Raw genomic sequence first — 21,261 nt, 5'->3', positions numbered from 1 at the left:
TTGTCATTACTTTAAGGTGGCATCCTATTGTCAGGGCTACTGGAAACGGGATATGCAGAGGATAACTTTGACTGAGACCTTTAACTATTCTTGGTCAAGTTCCTTCTGTGTTCTCAGCTTCCATCCTCTTCTGATTAAAAGAATGCCAATCATTCCACAATTCTGCCCCCTTTTCCTCCTTGATTTGTCTCTTTCCACAAGGTCTAACTCTCCTCAAGGTCTGGCTGTTCCACACTGTTTCTCCAGAACTTTCTAACTTAAACTTCTGATTGTTCTTCTGATCAGTTCAATTTGATACTGATCAATATTACATTATAGTCAGCTCTTCATATCCATGCGTTCCTTATCTACAGATTCAACCAACCATGGATCAAAAGGCTTACAATGGTTGTGTTTGTACTGAACGTGTACAGACTTTTTCTTGTCATCATTCCCTAAACAATACAACAATTATTTATATAGATTTACAATGCGTTAGGTATTATAAGTAATCTAGAGGTGATTTAAAGTATACAGGAGGATGTACATACGTTATATGCAAATATTATGCCATTTTATGTAAGGGACTTGAGCATCCACAGATTTTGGTGTCCATGGGGGTCCTAGAACTGGTCCCCTCCATGGATACTGAGGGACAGTATTCCTTTATATTAATTCTTGAGAAGGAGTTTCTTCCTGGGCATACCCCGGTTCCTGGCTTCCTTGTCTTGAGCTTTCTGGCCCTCTCCCTTAATGAGTCCTTTCTTTAGGTTTCCCACGAGAAACCTGCCCTCCCCTCTTTAGAAACTCCCTACTCATCCTAGGATCAGTTCTTCTTCCCCTGACAGGGCAATCCAAAGACACAGTGACCCACTGTAGGATATTTCCCACCAAAGTCTTTAGTTTCTCAGTCTAGGTTTACACCCTAGATGCACTTGAGCAGAAGAGTTCCAGGGTAGGCTTCAGATTCCAAGTCTGGTAACTTGCAAGGTTTCCTTCAGTATGGTATACATGTATACTTCCATGTTCTTCCTCTAGTTTTCCTGTGGGTAACTATTAGACCAAACAAAGACATACAAACAAACACACAACACTCCCAAGGACATATAATTTCTATGTAGATCCATATTAAGGGAAACATTTTTTTTTCCTCAATGCAATATAGTTTTCAGAGATTCCCCTGCCCATAATAGAGATATGTTATTTGTCAATCACTTTCAGTTTCTTTTCCCTACTCTCCAACAGTGCACAGAGGCCTATGAGTGTTTAAGAAACAAGTCCCGTTACAATGTCTGGCCAAACAACAGTCTTACATACCTGGATAGCCATCTTTAGTAATGTAAACACCCAGCACAATTTTCTCCGACGTTTTATTATGAACAATTTCAAATATATAGAAAAGTTGAAAGAATTTTTATGGTGAATTCCCATATATCCCCCAGTTAGGTATCACATTATCTATCTATCTATCTATCTATCTACCTACCTACCTACCTGCCTGTCTATCTATCCATTTGTCTATTCATCTCTCTATCCATCCATCAATCTTTCTTGTTTCTTATATGCGTTTCAAAATAAATTTAACATACCAATACTCTTTCCCTAAATACTTCATGCCATTAGCTAGAGTTCAGTATTTAGTCATAGATTTTTTTGCTTTTGAGGAAAAATTTACATACAATGAAATGTATAAACCGTAAGTGTACATTCTCTAAGTTTTGGAAAATACATACACCTGTAACCTAAACCCCTAGCAAGACATGGACTACTACCATCACTCTAGATAGTTCCCTCATGCTCTTTCCAGTTAATTCCTCTCCCCCAGCAACCATAGTTCTGATTTTTTCCACCATAGATTAGTTTTGTTTGTTCTAGAACTTTACATAAATGTAATCATATGGTATATGCTCTTTTGTACTATATGATTCTGTGTGTCTTCTTCACTTAGCATGATACTTTTAAGATGCATCCATGTTGTTGTGTATCAGTAGTTTGCTCTTTTTTATTGCTGAATAGTATTCCATTCTGTGACTGTACCACGGTTTTTTTATCCAGTGTCCTATTGATGGACACCTAGGTTATTTCCGGTTTTTGGCTTTTATGAATAAAGTGGCCATGAACATTCTCGTACAAGTCTTTTTTATCCACGTATATTTTCATTTCTCTTGGGTGAATACCTAAAGGTAAGATTGCTGGGTCATAGTGTAGGTGTATGTTTAGTTTTATAAGAACTTGTTAGATCTTTTCCCAAAGTGATTACACCATTTTACACTCCCACTACAGTGCATGAGAGCTCTGGTTGCCAGCATCTGGTGTTTTCAGTCTTTTTAATTTTAGCCATTCTAGTGGGTGTGTAGTGCTATATTTTTACTGTGATTTAATTTGCATTTCCCTGATGACTAAAGATGTTGTGCAGTTTTTCATGTGCTTATTGGCTATTAGTATATCTTCTTTTGTGAAGTGTTTGTTCAAGTCTTCTGCCCATTTTTTAACTAGGTTGTTTATATATTGAGTTTTAGGAGTTCTTTATATCCTGAATATCAGTTCTTTGTTGTATATATGTTTTGCTACTTTTTCTCCCAGATTGTGGGTTCCTTATTCATTTTCTTAATGCTGTCTTTTGATGAGTAGAAATTTTAAATTTTAATGAAATCTAATTTATCAATTTTTAAATTTATGGTTATTGCGTTTTATGTCCTGACTAAAAATCTGTTACTTACCTCCGAGTCACAAAGATACTCTTTTATATTTTCTACTAAAAGCATGATGATTTTAGTTTTTGCAGTTAGGTCTATGATTCATCTCAAATTAATTTTAGTGTATGTTTTGAGGTAGAGGTTGAAGTTTATTTATTTTCCTACATGGATAACTAGTTATTCCAGCATCACTTGTTAAAAAGACTTCTTCTTGTCCCATTGAATTTCTTTGGCACTTTTGTTAGAAATCAAATGCCTTTATAATTTTGTATCTATTTCTGGGCTCTCTATTCTGTTGCACTGATCTATGTGTCAATCCTTCTGCCAGCCGGTACCACACTATGTTGATTTATTTAGCTTTAAAGTAAATCTTGAAGCCAGGTAGTGTAAGTCCTCCCACTTTGTTCTATGTTTTTTTTAGGAAGATTGGCCCTGAGCTAACATCTGTGCCCGTCTTCCTCTACTTTATATGTGGGACGTCTGCCACAAGATAGCTTGATAAACAATGCGTAGGTCCATGCCCAGGATCCGAACCAACAAACCCTGGACTGCCAAAGCAGAGCGCGCTAACTTAACTATTATGCCACTGGACCAGCCCCCAACTTTGTTCTTTTTTAAATTTACTTTAGGTATTCTGGGGCCTTTGCTTTTCTCCCAACACAATTTTTAAAGTGCAAATAATTTTCTTTACTTTGGATCAGATCCAAAGCATCCTTCCTGATTGACCTCTAAGTAGAAGGAAGGCAAAAACCAGATCCAAGGAAATCCCCAGGGGTTGGGTAGGGGTGGGCAGCTGAGGCCTGGGCAGGATGTTTGTTCTCTCAGTTATATATGTAATTTTGATTGGAATGGGAATATGTGACAAACCACAGAGTTTTAAACCCCATTATTACCTAAAGCTGCCTTGGCCTTTGCACATGCAAAAGGTTTTGGTCTCATTCTTTCAGCTTTATTCATTAAAAAGATGAATAGTAGCAGTTGCCACAGTAAAATATTCCCCATACTTTGGGAATCATGCTATTTATTTTTCTTATATTACCTACAGCTGCAACAGCAAGTTTAGTACAAGCACATGGCACTCAATAAATGTTTATTAACTAAAATTTGGCTCATTCCAAATTATGACATTAGGGTGTTGAAAGAAGTGTTAAACCTCATCTAGTTCAATCCTCCATCTGATCATAAGGTTTCCCACTAACTACCAGCTCATACAAGACTTGTATAATGATAGGGCACTCACAGCCTTCAACATCTAGAGCAGCTCATTCCATGAATTCCTTACAAAATCCATTGAAAAGAAAACTGACTGTTATTGCCTCCACAAGGAAATAAAGAAGCCTGTGGTCCAAAAATAAGATCACTGTCATCTTCATTGCATAATTTATAGGACTTAGAGTCAGACTGTGAGGAAGAGCATTTTAGGAAGACATAATTGCAGGAGTACCACTAGTTCATCTGATTTTTGATACCTCACTCTTCCCTCTCCACGAAAATGAGAACTTATTTCAATTAGAGCAAATGTTCATACAGGGAGTATATAATACTTGTACAATATTGAGAAGCCCAAAAGTGTGTCATTTATCTAGTGTCTAGCTATAAGTGGCTTGGGTTGAAATGAAAATTTCTGACATTGATTTCCAGGTCATCCTACCAACTAAAACATAATTTTGCTCAAAGTAGGACACTTAGTCCTTCATATTTCTGTCCAGCCTAACCCCTGCCACTTCCTCATACAGTCTCTTAGCGAGGAAGGAATTAAAAGCACAACTTATAAAATTTGTAAGTTTTGCAATATTTCAGTAAAATTATAAAGTGCCATTTTATAATTCTAGGTATAGGCCAAAACCAATATACACTTGAAAATTCCAGATGTTTAAATATCATTCATGTGTGCGTGCATGCACATGCACATGCATGCCAAGGTGAGATCATGCTATTTATTTCAAACACCTTAAGTGAGCTTCATCTTGCTGGGGGGATAAAATCAGCTTATTCCTCATCAGAGTGATGGTGTGTGTACCTTTAACCTAGGAAGAGTTCCACTCCTTGTTTAATTAGTCAGTGATATCCTACTGCTCTACTCAGTGTTTGTACACCACCTTGATTTACTTCTTGTAAGATGACGTTCTTAGTAGCTGTGTGGGATATGGAAACAGGAACAAAAATGTATTCATGCCAGTAAAATAATCAGAGGAGGCTAGAAGATAAACAGAAATGGTATGTTATTAAAGATGGAAGGAGGACCAGGAGTGGCAGAACCTGCTCATTGGAAATTGCTTCTTGTTTTAGTAATTACATTTTAGTTTATGAGGGCACTAGGCATTAATATAATTCTAACTTTGGCCCACAAAGTCCTGGCTGGTTTCAAATTAATGTAAGCAGCCTGGGAGTTGGAGATATGTCTGTGGACTTGTCTGGTAAGCTCATATTTTGGTTTTGCATCTGGGGGTAATATATTATTTTGATGGGTAACAACTTCACAAGCAGATTTGAAGTCCCAGCTCAATCAAGCTACATATTGAATCTTTTATGAAACCAACTCTAAAAGGTGACTATTAATGACAATACATTTGCAGCTCATCTCTTGGCCTTTAACTTACAATTTTGCTTTCTAAAATGTCTTTTTTTTTTTTTTTTTTTTGAGGAGGATTAGCCCTGAGCTAACATCTGCCACCAATCCTCCTCTTTTTGCTGAGGAAGACTGGCCCTGAGCTAACATATGGGCCCATCTTCCTCTACTTTATATGTGGGACTCCTACCACAGCATGGCTTGCCGAGCGGTGCCATGTCCACACCCAGGATCTGAACTAGCGAACCCCGGGCCACCAAAGCAGAACATGCGCACTTAGCCACTGCGCCACTGGGCCGGCCCTAAAATGTCCTTCTTTATAGATTGTCCTAATTATCAAGTTTTCAACTTATAGTTGTTGTTCCACAGTTTTAAAATTATTTCTTGTTTACAAATATCATTTGCAAGTTGAAGGGAGACTTATGAATTACTATATTGGCATGTGATTTTAAAAAATCGTGCAAACTTTTGAATGATTTCTACTACCTTTTCCAAAATATATTGTGACTCTCATTTGACAGGTTTGTCTTTTGATATCCCATTAACTAAATAAGTTTTCCCTCAACCCTGATCATCTACTGTTGAGGCAAAAGTAAGTTTTAATTTGCCGTAACTTCTGGTAACACTATTAGCTGGTCCTTATAACAGAATGACTGCAGTTTCTCAGGGCGGGAGCTCTCACTCATATGCTTTTGTATTCCTTTCGATACTTCGTTTATTTCCTCCAGTAAATACTTTCAATACTTTTGTCCATTTTATTATTACATTTGGATAGATGAGAAATCTAGCAAAATTCACCTTTATTTAAGGTAGCTGAGCTCTTCTATCTTCTTCTCCATATAGCAGCCTTATTTAGTTTTAAATTATTATATCATCTCCATTGCAGCTAGACTGGCACCAGTGAGGCCCTTGAACTTCTCAAAGATGAGCTATTTTTTTATTCAAGAAAATTTTCATTGTAGCTTGGTGCCTATACCTACAAATTATTGTGGTGGGCTCTATTTAAATGTAATTTGTCTTCCTCTCTAGAAGTGGCCAGTCTGACCTTAAATTTTCACCCAACAATATGGATTTGGTCAACAACAACATGTTTCAATAGAAAATAATTCATTTTAAATAAATGCCTTCCTTCTCCTTAAGTATTTTTATTCATACCGAGGGACTTTGAGCTACTAAACAGACATCTTTCCCTTGTAAAGTAACATAAAATAAACATCTTAAGATTCCTACTTACAGAAACTTCACAAAATAAGAGAGAGTAGAGTATGAGGGACATAAGATGCTAGACATAAGGTAGAACAAAATATGAATTTGTAAATCCTTATGTCCAATTACATTATTAAAAGAACTTTGAATAGACTGAAGAAAGAGGTGTGATGGTGGTAGACAGTTAAATCAACTGCAGCAGAAAAGCTCACTTTAGGAGTACTAGTCATGGAGCATTCCTTATCAACAATTTCCATTTGCCACTCCTCTTTCCTCATTTCCATTAACTTGGATACTTAACACAAATATTATGATTAGTGAGACTGGAGAAGAGGGAAGCCTCCTGTGAGATTCAATCTTGGAAATGTAAAAGAGGGTGGAGAGGCAGTACAGAGCTAAGTGAGATTAAGATAAATCTTGGAGTTGTTAGACAACCACTCTCCCACCCCCACCCCCTCTCCGCCCAGACCATGCGCGGTTTAAACACAGAAAGAAAAAAATACACTCAGGGTTGGGGTTGTGGGGAAGCATTGACTCCTAGAGGGTAGGAATTATATGCAATTTGCCTTTGTATTCTTTACAAGCAGGACTGTGTCTGGCATGTAATAGATATCCAGTAGATGTTTGGTGAGTGAATCAATATCAATATAGTCGTAATGGCAAGACTCAGTTTTAGAGACGTTATTTTGGTTCAAGGCAGAGTTACTACTTCTTAGATAGGGCTGGAAATGTTTACGTAGGGTCAAGTTGGGCCAGGATTCAGTGCCAGCCCTATGGAAGACAAATGGATTTTTTCCATATGCATTTGTGCCCACATCATCGCACACAGGACTTGGGTGATTAGGAATGTGGGGTGAGTCTACTAATAAAGCTTTATAATAGTACATGAAGCACAAATACATTCAGCGTATTCATCCCATACCGATTTAGGGGCATATTTCTTAAGTTGTGTTTACTTAGGTTTCCCCCAGAGTGAGTGGTTCCCAATCTTTTTTATTGTCAGTATTTGCCATTAGTTGTCATTATTCTGTTATTATTAGTAATGGGACATGATCTTTGATCCTTCAAAATCTTGCTCAATCTACGCCCCAAGTGTTCCTTTAAGTATCAGGGGAAAACAACTTTGGCTCAAGTCGGTGCCCAAAGCCACACCCACTAAGAGGCCTTAGGAAACCCGGGGCTTTCCTGGCGGCGACTAAGCTGTCGGCAACCACGCGGCGCGTCGGAATCCCACGGCTAGCGCTCCGGTCTTCCCCGCGGGAGGCGCGGCGCCCGGGCCAGCTGCCTTTCGGCCGGAACGCGGGGCCCTCTCCCCGCCCCGGGCTTATTTGCATAGGGACGCGCGCGGCGCCGGCGAGCGGGAGGGCGGGCGCGGCCGAGGAGGCGGCGCGCGCGCGCTCTGACAGCTCGGCCCTGCTCGCTCACTTGCTCGTCCCCGGCTTCCGAGCACAGCATGGCGGTCAAGGTGACTCCAACTCTCTGCTGCTGCCTTTATTGCATAAGAGACATTCCGGGGACCCTGCCTGCAGCCCCTCACTTCTTCCCATTTCCTTCTTTGCCTGGTTCTTAGATAGCGCGTCCTGGGACTCCAGCTCGCGGGTGGGAGAGCTGTGCGGGGCTTGGACCGGAGACAGAGGATGCCCGACTGGGGGAGGGGAAGGAGGAGGGATTGTGAGTTGGAGGGGCTTGTGAGGACCACGGTCGGTGAAGGAAGAGTAATGTCCTGCCCTAGGTGCATGGGATAGTGGGCCTGGAGTTGGAGGGCTTCGGAAAGGGAGTGGGAGGAAGTGGCCTGTTAAAGCCGGGGACACCTACGGCATCTGTGTATTGCGGTGGGGGAGGGGGTGAGTAATTGAGTAATTTGGGGCCTCAGTGGGGCTGGGGGACAGTGGTTGGCATTTGCGCTGCAGGTGGCAGGATGGCGAAAGTATTTGGAAACGTTGTAGCAGCTTTCATATTTTAGGTTGGGTGGAGAAAGAGAGGAGCGCGGAGATATAATTATACTCTGGATTGCTTTCCATTGGGAAGAAAGGCTGCTAGGCCATGCGATTAATTTGGGTGTTTCAACTTTCTTGTTGATCTACTGTTGCTAGCCTCTTGATTTGAAGGTGGGTCGTTGCTACTGTGTTGCTAGTGAATGTGGAGTAAAGAAAGATTGAACCCCACTGCCTTCCCTTTCCAGTCCAGAGGAAACTATCTGATAGATTTGCTGTATCTTTGGCTCTTCACACTTGTCTTTCCACCCTGTAGTCACAGATCTCCAATTTGACAGTTGTTATCAGTATTAGTGCTTTTGGTTTGTTTTAAACTAAATGCCCTTATAAAGATAAGAACATTGACTGGTAGCATCTGTGAACTCTAATCTGAAGAGATTATGTGGTCTCTGGTGAAGCATTAACTGGCTTTTTTTTTTCTTACATGTGCAGACAACCAAGCGAGGTGATCCTCAAGAGTTAAGAAACATATTCCTGCAGGTAAATTGGCTTATGTAGTGTGCTTTTCCATTAGGAAAAAGAAGTGTAAGTCTAGTACTTTTCAGGCCTTCACTTTCAGGAATGTTCTATTTTCATGTATTCTTGAAAACATGGCTAGACAATAAAGTTTATAATTCTCTTATTTTATTAAGTATTAAATATTTTCCTTTTTATTAAGGTTTGATAAAAGATTTTCCTCAAGTTATTGTTTTTTAACATGATTTAAGGCATGCAAAAGAAGAACACTAAAAAGGAGAATTTCCAGCAACCCTTTAGTACTGTGACTGAAATAAAATTTCAAAATGTATTGACACTCTTGTGTAATTGATAAGTATGGTGGTTAAAATTTTTTTCCTTGAAAATTGCATATTTATAAAGTTTTCCTACGTATAAGAAACTCTCTATGTAATTTGTTACAGAGATAAGAATATTATAGCTATTCGTAATTTGTGCATCTTTTTCCCCTCTACTTATATTATATCCATAGGCTTTTGGGTTTTCTTACAAAATGTTACTGTATGCTATTCTTGCAAAGATCCATCTTAACTTCTAAGTTTTTAGGATCAGTGACTTGGCTGTAGACGTAAAAAAAAAGTTGGCTTAGTTTTTTGTTTTGCTTTCTTTTCTTAAATTTCAGAAGTTCCTTATGCAGGAAGTTGTACTTAAGAAGTAGATGTAAAGGGAGACAAGCTAAGATGTTCCACTAAATATTGCTGTTTTTCCTGAAATCTTCTTTTGAGAGCTTTCTCTTCTGGACCTGGGTTCCTGTATAGAAACTTTGACCTTGGCCAGGTCCCTGCTCGGTGTTAGTTTCCTCCGTAGAATGAGAAGTGATCTCCAGGGTTCCTTCCAACTCCCAAAGTCTACGGTTCTATATTAGGAACAGATTCTATCATATGCTGATGGGCCTGGAATAGATGACATTTTTATGAGATATGTGGATTGCTTAAGCTATTGTTGGGGAGGAGGCTGCATAGATGACCATAGATATGTGTAGTTCGTGGAAAAGAATTAGTGACAAAGGGAATCTTAAATTTTATAAGATCTGATAAAGAGAAGCATCATTTCCAGAACAAAAGTAATTGTACTAGAAATGCTCTATTTATGGCTTGAAACGTTTAAATTGTTTTGCGAGGAGTTCATGTGATATAGTTAATTTTGTTTTCTGGATTAAGTAGGCATGGAAGAAATCAATTGAAATAATGCATGAGTATTATTGAAAAGAGCACTCACCTAGGTATCAGGAACACCAGGTTCGATTCCCAGTCCTGCATCTAGCTGTTTGTTGTACCTGTAGGCAAATTTTATGGCCTTCCTGGGCTTCGTCTTCTTGTGTAGGGCTCGGTGGGTAAGGGAATGGGAATTGAGGTCCTTCCAGCTTTAACAGTCCTGTGTTAAAAAAATCTGTGATTCTGTATGGATTTGGGTTTTTTTGGGAGGGGGGATGGAAGTACAAGGAGAGACCTGGGACTATATGTAGCTTTTTTGACAACTTTTAAATCTTTTAATCTTTTTACACGTTATTTTCATGACGGCCTTATTTTTATTTGAATATGGAATTCATAACTGTGCATTTAGCACTAACTATAAAGCATTGACTCAAGAATTATTGATAGATAAGAAAGAGATAAAGCATAGATACCTTCAGCTAGAAAGATGCAATATAGTTAGTTGAATCATTTGAGGACAGATACCAAGGAACATGTTAGATTTTTTAACTTCCTATCTGTAGTTCCATAGAATATGAACTATAGTTCCATAGAATATTCCATGTAGAATAATTCCAACTATAGTTACTTGAAGCTGTAGGACATTGTTTAGAAACAGTTTTATTTTAGATGCATATGACTTATAAATATTTTAGAGGTAATAGACAAAAATACATACTAACTACATAATTCTTTAGCAGTTAACATATTTACCCAACAGATATTTACTGAGGACTCTTTGCTGTTGTGCCATGTATGCACTTGTATTTAGTTTAGTAGTAGACACCACGTTGAATCATCAAAGGGCAGGACTGAGCCAAGACTTGAATGGTAATGGACATGTGACTAGCTCCTTTCTGAGAACCATTCCATCTCTAACAGTTTATGGTTGAGAGAGTCAAGAGTAGTGAAGGAGGGCCCGCCCCGTGGCCGAGTAGTTAAGTTCGCGTGCTCTGCTCCGGCAGCCCAGGGTTTTCCCTGTTCGGATCCTGGGTGCGGACATGGCACCGCTCATCAGGCCATGCTGAGGCGGCATCCCACATGCCACAACTAGAAGGACTCACAACTGAAAATATACAACTATGTACTTGGGGGCTTTGGGGAGAAAAAGGAAAAAAATAAAATCTTTAAAAAAAAAAAAAGTAGTGAAGGAAAATGTGTAGCCTCTGGTAGAGCAATCACATTGGCTTACCTTGATCAGAGTGGTGATGTAATAGTAATGACAATGGCTAACATGTATTGATCATTCTGCAGTGTGCTGGGCGTTGACCTGGTACTTTAAGGATATGATACTAATGATACTAATTTTCACAGCAACATTAGGAGTTAGGGATAGTGTCTCTCTTATATAGATGAAGTTAAATGACTTGGCCAATGTCACTTAGTTCATAAGTTGTAGAGGCTGGATTTAAATCAAACTACAGAACCCATACTCTTCTTCATCCTTACACTATTACTGCTTGAGGGATCTTGAAACGAGTGATTTTTGAAAAGCTGAAGGTATGTGAGGGGATAATGGCAGCTGTGTTTGTTAAGAAGCTAAAGAAAAAAAAAATCTGGTTACTTAGGTGATGAAAAAAAAGGTGCCTTTACACTGTAACTACCTAGAACATTTGGCCAACAGGTTTGGATTTGAAACAGTAGGGAGACACTGTGGGTTTCTGAGTGGGCAAATTGAAGTGGTGAATTCTGGCAGCTCTTTGTGTCTGTTGGATAAAGCGTACAGAGGTTGGAAGTAGGTAGGACAAACAGCTAAGAGGCTATTGAAACAATACATGTGGGAGATAATGACGTGGAGTGGCTGATGGCTGGGGAAATGGAAAGGAAGGACAATACCAGGGACTTTGTAAGGGATAAATCTATTGAATTTGGTATTAAATATGGAAGTAAAGGAAGGAGTAGTGAATCTGACATTTTTAGGATAGATGTTAATTACTAAGGCATCTATTTTGGGAATTTAGGGGGGAGGGGTTTAAAGTTGGTTGCTAAATAAATGTGTCACAATAAGTTAAAGTCAGGTTCAGACAGATAGAAATTCATACAGGTGGTAGATGAATCCTTCTGGTTAGGGGGATTAAATATAAAATGAACAAGACAGAATAAGGGACTGATTTACAAGTGATATCTACAACTAAATTGGGAAGGAGGAGAAGGGGAACTAGGGAGAATGGTCCTATGGGAGCTTGAGTATCACAAAAAGGAGATAGTTGGGGCAGGCCCAGTGGCTGAGTAGTTAGGTTTGTGCACTCTGCTTCGGCAGCCCAGGGTATGCCAGTTGGGATCCTGGGCGGGGACCTACACACCGCTCATCAAGCCATGCTGTGGTGGCCTCCCACATAGAAGAACTAGAATGATCTACAACTAGGTTATACAACTATGTACTAGGGCTTTGGGGAGAGAAAAAAAAGGAAGATTAGCAACAGATGTTAGCTCGGGGCCAATCTTCCTCACCAAAAAGCATACTTAAGAAGAAAAAGATATGGTCAAACACTAAAATATAGATTATTCCGTTATTAGTATATTTTGGTAGGATTTTGAAGTCACTGGAGTTCAGGATCATTTGAGCTATTTAAAGACTACAGAGAAGATTTTATTTTGAGTTTTAGAATACAATTGAAAGCTCTTTTTTGGTAAAATTTAGATCTGTGTCATTAACTGTCTAAATTCACAAATAGTCAGTATGCCTCAAAAGTCATTTATTTTGTAAACAGCAAAATATTCCTATTTGAAAATGCTGGTATCTTTATGTTTAATGAAATTATGTGTGCAAGTTCATGAGAAGGGCTTTGTAAGAGTAAAGTATTATTTTGATTATAGGGAAATAGATTTTTTTGTGTGTGTTATTGCTTCTCAAATTTTGATGAGCTATATTTTCTATTAGTTAAAAAAACAAATAATAATATTCACTAGGATTCTGCTTTTTCCTGCCCCCCCAAGTTCGTAAAATTGGAGCACAACAAATGAATTCTTATGTGTTAGACTGTGCTATAATTTTACAACAAGTTGTCAAGCTAAGATTTTACTATTAGCACCCTTACAACTGTCATTTCTTCATTTCTGTCTTTCTTCTTTCCCCTTCTCACCCACGCACTATCATTGACCCAATTTTGCTACATCAGAAGTATACAGTAGCAAAAGGAGACAATAGAAGCAATGAAGAGGGAGGTGAGGTGAGGACAACAGGAATGTCACAGGCTGTTATAAACCTGACAGATTTTAAAACGAAGAGTTAATCTGGTTTGTGCTTTGTGGCAAAGTAGGTTTATCGAAAACTGTTTTAAGTGAATGATTTTTCAAGATCTCTTTTTTTAGTTGATAGACTTTCTGTTGTTCTTTTATCAATGTATTGTTTATAAAAGCAACACATATTGAGACTGTACTTGCCATTATATATGCTAGACCAAAAATGTACTGCAATGTAGAACTCAAGTATTATTTTGATCTTGTTCTTTTTCTCATTATCATCAATGTAACAGTGAAGATCGTATCCCATATCAAATTATGAAACTACATTTTTTTCCTATGTTGTTTATTTTGGATTAGAGAATAGTGGAAGAAGATGCTGCTAATATAAAGCAAAGAGTGATTATTTTTAATTCAAACTTTAATTTTAATTAATTTAATATTAATTTTAATGGAAAGAAATGTCATTTTATTTATTTATTTATTTATTTGAGGAAGATTAGCTCTGAGCTAACTGCTGCCAATCCTCCTCTTTTTGCTGAGGAAGACTGGCCCTGAGCTAACATCCATGCCCGTCTTCCTCTACTTTATCTGTGGGACGCCTGCCACAGCATGGCTTGCCAAGTGGTGCCATGTCCGTACCCAGGATCTGAACCGGAGAACCCCAGGCCGCCAAAGTGGAACATGCACACTTAACCACTGCGCCACTGGGCCGGCCCCCCAATGTCCTTTTATTCAATAAATATTTGTTTACATTTTATGTATTTATTTACTTTTGGTAGTAACCTGAGCCTGAGAAGGGAATTAGGCAGGCCTTTTGGCAGGAGACCCTTCCACTTTGTTGGTGTATGCGTTAGGGCTGTGTTTTCAAAAGCATTGAATGTGTGCTACAATATTAAGGTTATAATAAGATTATCAAGTATTAAAGAATGATAACATCTGCTGAGACTGAAGGTGGAGTAAAAAGGTGCTCTCATACGGTATTTGTGGAAACAGAGACTCTTGGGAAAGCAGTCTGGCAGTGATTTAAAATAAAAAGGAGATACTGTTTGAACAAACAGTTCCACCTTGGGGATATTTATTCCAGAGAAATAAAAACACTCACAAGAATATTTATGTACAGGGTTGTTAGTGCAGCACTCAGTTGTTCCTCAAAAAAACCCCAAAATAAATGTAGTCAAAGGGGAGTGGTAGAAAAATTATGGAATAACCATACCATGAAAAATTATGTAGATACTAAAAAGAATGAGTTAGGCCTATTCCAGTTAATTCAGAGGGATTTCTAATGTACCCTTAGTGAGAAAAGAAAGATGTCAAGAAGTGTATGTAGTATGATTCTAGTTTTCTAAAAGTCATTTCATATATGTTGTATGTATATTTATACATATTTATGTTTGTGTGACTTAAGGGGCATTGAGAAAGGTATGGAAGGATAGATACTAGATTGTTAACTTGGTTGGGAGAAGAATTAGGAGAAAATAAAAGCAAATAAATTCAATGTGTATGTATTACATTTTGAGCAAGTTAGTAATTTAGCAATTCAGAACCTGAAGTTAAAAGAGGCCTTTCCAGCATAAATTGGATTGAGTAAACTCAATATGAGACACAAAAGGGAATCTATAGTTTTCTTAGCCACACTGATTAAGGGTTTTCACCAGTTCAGAATATAGGAATTGAAGATGATAACCTTTATCTTTAAGTTTTATAAAGTATTTGCCATAAACTATATAAAGTTCTCATTTAAAAAAACTATAGGCATTAAAAGTGTTAGGCATTCGGGCACACTAGCATCATAGTGAGACTTTATCCTTGAATCAACTAGAGTAATTGAAACAATGAGAAAATTACTGTTATTAAATGCCATGTTATGTTCTAGTACCAATCAATACATTTTTAATTTCCTCCTATGTGCCAGGCTAGGTGTTGAGCTAGGTTCTGCCTTTACAGGGATAAGATAGAGAAGGGAGTTCAGTGAAGGTAGGACCTCATATTCTACGCAGGGGTGAGACAGTAAGAAAGCCCACACGTTAAAAAAAAAAAGAAAGCAACTGCAGATTGTGATCAGTCCAATAAGGAAATAAACAGAATGATGGAAAAGGCCATCATTTTTCAAAAGGGTGTTCAGTGAAGGTCCCTGAGGAGATCATATTAGAGCTGAGAACTAAAAGGTAGGTAGAGAGAATTCCAAACAGCGAGCTTACATGTGTAAAGGCCTCAGTGTGAATAAAGGTTTGGTCTGGTCGACAACAGGAGGAGGCCGGTGTGCCTGAAGCACCAGTGAGCAAGGGGATGAATGGCTGGTCAGAGATGAGACTCAAGTAGCCACTTGGAGCAGGGCCTTATTTGTAGGAGTTGGAGAAGAGTTTGGATTTTTTTTAAGAGCGGCATGGATACCACTGCGGGTCTTTCACCTTGGAAGTGAAATGATTCAGTTTCTATTTTAAATAGATCATATTGAAGCGTAAACTTTCTTACACATTCCTGTGCTTTCTCATGGATGATTGCTTTGACTAGACTGCTTCTTCCAATTTGGTTCCCTCCTGTTCTTAGGGTTCTTAGAATATCTTGAGCTGGGCCTCAGTTGACTCCTTTTCACTCAGGAGGCAGTAGAGTGTAGCTGGAGCCTACGTGGGCTTTGTAGTCTAAGCCAGATTTGAATCCTTATTTGATCCCTTTTTGCTGTGTGACTTTAGGTGTTTACATTACTTTTGGAGACTGTTTCCTTCTCTGGGATAACGACATCTAGCACATAGGGATGTTACAAAGATTGAATGAGGTAATATGTAAATGGTGCCTGACACATGGAGAACCGAATAAAGCTTAGTTCCTTGTCCCCTCTTTTTCTTCTAAGATGAGATGAGGACTTTTCTTTCCTGAATAGTATCTGAGTCCCTTGTCTTCCCCAAGTAGCTGTGCTGGACCTATAAAGTGACTAAGATGTTAATTTGTGTTTATGATTATGTACATGTAATCAGTTAATTACTCACATTCTTGAGACATACATGTGAAGATCTTTACAAATCTCCACTTTCAGAAATACCACCAAAGAGGTAATATCTCTCAAGTCTGTAGTTTCTGAGAAGAGGTATAGCCGTGGTCTAAGACTGTGGAAGATATATACAGAGTTTTTTTTAAACCTTTAATTACTCAGTCTGGACCAGAGAAGAAATAATAGTCCAAGCATAGGCTCCGAAATACCTAGAGACAGACCTGAAAGAGAGTATAATTCATTCTTTATGCATGTAACATTTTTTTTGCTGAAGAAGATTAGCCCTGAGCTAACATCTGTGCCAGTCTTCCTCCACTTTATATGTGAGTCACTTCCACAGCATGGCTGACAAGTGGTGTAGGTCCGTGCCTGGGATCTGAACCTGTGAACCTGTGCTGCCAAAGTGGAACACACCAAACCCAACCACTACACCACAGGGCCACCCATGTGTAACTTTTCTTTAATCATCATCTTCCTGTTCTGTCCAGGTCTCTTACTTAGTACTGCTGAAATTCCTGAAGCATCATTCACTGAAACCAGTGCCATGGCCAGTATTGGGTTTCTCAAACTGTGCTATATTGCTTACTTACCAAGTCACTGTTATGTCTCAAGCACTGTTCTAAGTGTTTTATACAAATCATCATATTTAATCCTCAGAACAACTCTATAAGATAGGTACCATTAGTATTCTCTTTTTATAAATGAGGAAATTAAACCCCAGAAAGATCGAGTAACTTTCTAAAAATTATACAGTAAATGGAGGAGACTATATATTTTAAGTGAATTGCCTTTTTCACTTAATATTGTTTGGCGCTACAGGGATGTTAGTACATATAGAATCATCTCATTATTTTTCTGCAGCCTTTTAAAAAACTTTTTTTATTATGGAAAATTTTAAACATATATAAATTTAGAGAAAACAGTATAATGAATTGCCATAAACCCATCACTCAACTTCACCATTGTGGCTAATCTTACTTCATCTGTATTTCAGCTGCATTAGATTATTTTGTTTTTTTTTTTGTTTTTTTTTGGCATTATTATTATTATTATTATTATTTTTTTAAGATTTTATTTTTTCCTTTTTCTCCCCAAAGCCCCCCGGTACATAGTTGTGTATTCTTCGTTGTGGGTTCCTCTAGTTGTGGCATGTGGGACACTGCCTCAGCGTGGTCTGACGAGCAGTGCCATGTCCGCGCCCAGGATTCGAACCGACGAAACACTGGGCTGCCTGCAGCGGAGCGCGCGAACTTAACCACTCGGCCACGGGGCCAGCCCCTGCATTAGATTATTTTGAAGCAATTCCCAGACATCATATCACTGCATCTATAAATATATCAGTATGTATCTCTAAAAGATGATGACTGAAAAGCCAACCAAACAAACCACAATGTGATTATCACACCTAAAGATATTCCTTCATATCATAGATTTCCATTTAGTGTTGAAATTTCCCTGATTGTTTCGTATTTTTTTGTTGCTTTATTAAAATCAGGATCCAAGCCAGATTCATACATTACATGTGGTAGAGCTGTCTCTTAAATCTTTTAATATTTTCCCCTCCCTACCAGGATAAAGGTCCTCCTTTCTGTATGGCAAAAATCTTGGTATGTAATCAAGGCTTACCAACATTTAAGCATTGTATCCCCCTAGGAGCTGCACCTTGACTGTCAAAGATATGATTTGCCCAGGCTTAATAAGTATATATACTCCTTGTATGTTCCCATGGTTACTTAGACCAAGAGATTGAAGTATTTAAGAACAATGCAAATTAATCATTCAACTTAATCTTCCCTGGGAAGCATTCTAGTTCCAGTTATTGAGTACTTTGGGGTCATCATTTTATTTCCAAGGTTTTTGGCCATTTTGAGGGGAAAATTGTTTTGGTAGGCCTAGTTTATTATGGTAGCTTCACTTGATTTCAGTGATTAACAAGGGTGTTGTACCCCCTCACTTTGTTAGGAATTGCATTATTTAGTAGCTGATAGTAGGATTTGCCAGAATGGAAAGTAAAAATACTTATGTTAAGGCAAAAAGAGAAATAAGCACACAGTGTTTCATGGAAGAAGTCTGAATGAGAAAAGCAAACTTCTGGAGAATTTTCTTTGCAAAATTAAATAGAAGGTTTTGTTTCTAGTGTATGTGAAATATGCAGCTGAAAGTGGTAATTAAAATTCGATGCCTAAAACTGCCTTTCCTAATGCATGCGCAGTTGATTTTAGTAAATATCAAAAATTTTGTATCACTAATTAAAATCTGTTTTAAAAAATTAATGTCACTCAATAAAGTTAAAATTAATGTGGCTATATGTGCTAAAAATTATTTTTTCTCATTAAAATATTATTATGATAGATGAATTCCACATGGCGCTGTTGTAACAGGGTTTGTGTGTCCGGGTTATTGTGGTCTTTCCTCGTTATGCAGAGTGCTTGTGTAGTGAAAGGGCAGGCATTCCTGACTAAATTTGGCTTCCATTAGGAGTAAGAGCAGTCATAGTGAAGGACAGCAAGAAGATTAGCTTCATATGCCCAGCTCTTGTGTTGGTCATGTCTTCTTTCATTGTTCATGTAATTAATTTTTCTATATAGGAAATGCTATGTGTTATCTATAGTTATGAAACTTCATGACATTCTCATTTGAGAATTACTGAAATTGAAAGGACATTAAGATCTGAAAATGTCTGTTCATCTCAGTTGGCACAACATCATGGAGGAACAGTTTGTTTTGACTCATATTACAGCCACATATTGGATAAGCAGAGATGAAGCTGCCTAGACCAGTCAGGACCGACACCCCTGGTAAATCCAAGAACGATGGAAGCCAACCCCAAGGAAATCTTGGTTTGGAGAAAGATGAAGAGTTAGAACAATAACTCCTGCACATTTGGACAAAAGCAGAAAAATTTGATAAGCAAGAAGGGAAACAAACATCCCATGCTTTTCTGTGTCTCTAAGCATTTTAGAACAACTATTTCAATATGCATTCGCTTTACAGTTTGCAAGTATTTTGGTGTTCAAGATCTAATTTTTTCCCTTACAACAAGACTCTATCTTTCTGTAACCTCCTGTTAGAGAAGAGGCTCAGAGAAGCTAAGGCTAAGTTAAGGCTCGGGAAATCTCAACTAGTTAATGGCACAGGGGGTTAGAACCCGTTTTCTGACCCTGGTTTCGTCTGAGCTATGTTTGAGGGCAGGACCTACGTTTTTTTGATCTCTGTATCTCTAGTACCAGGCAAAGTGCCCAGCACACAGTTGGTGCTTAATAACTGTTTTTAAATGAAAGCAAAATAACCTGAAAGATTTGATTTCAGCAGATTTTTGGCTTAAAAAGTAGTGCTTCTTTGACAGATAAAAACTAGACAATTGATGGTGAACATGATATAGTCTGTACAAAAACTGATATATAATAAGGTACACCTAAAATTTACACAATTTTATAAGCCAATATGACATCAATAAAATAATTTTTAAAAAAGTAGTGCTTCTAGATACATTACCTTGGTCTTGGTGTGCATACTTAACAAGAAAATTCTTGATCTTGATGTACTGTATAATTTTTAAAAAGTAACCAGCTTTTTAGTCATAGCAAATCAGAATTTTTCCTTTATAATCTCTGGAAAATCTTTTAGAAATACAAAACATCAAAGGATCTGTTTTTGAACTTAAACCATTTAAACAGGTAATTCATATCATTCAAACTATTTGGGTTTTTTACTTATTAGTGTCATTGAAGTTTAAGTTAACTTTTTTCCCCTTACTCAATGGAAATTTAGGGTTGCAGGTAAACTCTTTGTAAAGTCTACTTTATAGTTAACCTGTGATATAGGTTGCATGCATTCTAAAGGTCACGTAAGGTTATATTTGGTAAATTGCAAAGGAATTACTACTATCCAGTTTACTCCAGTCAAGTGAGGCCTTGGAATGTTCATCTCTTGGCTGGATAGGCAAAACGTTTCTAAACAACGTGTTCTCATTGGGAGCTAGAGGTGGTTCAGTGTAAGTACAATATATATCTGTATATGAAACCCTACATCTTTTATGGGTAATAATTTTAATTAAATGTATAAAGAGTCTGATCTTTCATTAGGATCCATTTTATTTCTCGAGCTTCAAAATGTCAAGGCTTTTTCAAGCACATGTGAACTATACTCAATGTAAATTTAAATAGTTCTGGAAATGTCAAAGCTATGTGCACTTTTACATTCAAATAGTTGAGTTGGGTTTGGAAAAATTTAATCAAGAAAATAGACTGCCCATTTTTGTTCAGCTAGTGTCGGCTATTTCTTGTCTATGTCTTTCACGTGTCCTTGACTTCTTGCCCAAGAGGGATTTACAACTGCCTAAGAGACATCTTTGAAATAGCAAATGGTTAACTCTTAATCATCTTAACATCTTAATCGCTTTTCTTAAAGTTATTTGGAGTATGGATATAGTATTTGGTTAATTTCTTTCAAAGTCATTTTAGTTCACCCTTTGAAATGATAGTAACAAAATGGAAATGATATTATGAAACTACTAAGTTACTTGAGATATTAAATTTTTAGCATCAGTGTTAGCCTGGGAGGCTCAAAACTTTGTTTTAAATGCCTTTTATCATTTTTAATGTAAACACATGTCATTTTAATTAGAAATAGAAGGTCTCAATAAGACCACTTAACCTTTTCTTATTTCTAGCTTTATGTGTTTCTGTGGGCCACGTTGACTTTTTTGTGTGTGTCTACAACATTATTATCCAGTCAATTAAAATAAGCATTAAAAGTAATGAAGTTGTTTAAAATAAATGGGTCATTGGTATTTTAAACAATACTTTTGGTTTAAATACATCACCTGTTTTTGAGGTACCTGCTTTTCTTTGTTAACATAATATCTAAAATGTTTTAGCATCTTGACTGACTGTGGTAGATTCTAGTTTCAGTGCTAAACTCCCTCCTCTGTTCTGTCTGTTCAGGCAACAGGCTC

General features: G+C 37.7%; 1 protein-coding gene across 1 annotated transcript in view; it reads left to right on the top strand.

Moving 5' to 3' along the window:
* The first annotated feature begins 7,780 nt into the window (after positions 1-7,780).
* Positions 7,781-21,261, top strand: part of SLC25A12 (solute carrier family 25 member 12) — a 95,010-nt gene continuing 81,529 nt past the window's right edge. The window contains exons 1-2 of the mRNA XM_046659126.1: positions 7,781-7,915; positions 8,877-8,924. Of these exons, the coding sequence (XP_046515082.1) occupies positions 7,904-7,915; positions 8,877-8,924 (60 nt within the window). The 5' untranslated portion in view covers positions 7,781-7,903. The remainder of the gene's footprint in view (positions 7,916-8,876; positions 8,925-21,261) is intronic.

This window comes from Equus quagga, chromosome 4 (genome assembly GCF_021613505.1).
Source record: "Equus quagga isolate Etosha38 chromosome 4, UCLA_HA_Equagga_1.0, whole genome shotgun sequence".
Classification (NCBI taxonomy): domain Eukaryota; kingdom Metazoa; phylum Chordata; class Mammalia; order Perissodactyla; family Equidae; genus Equus; species Equus quagga.
The sequence above is the reverse complement of the archived record's forward strand: the minus strand, read 5'-3'. Positions and strand labels throughout refer to the sequence as shown.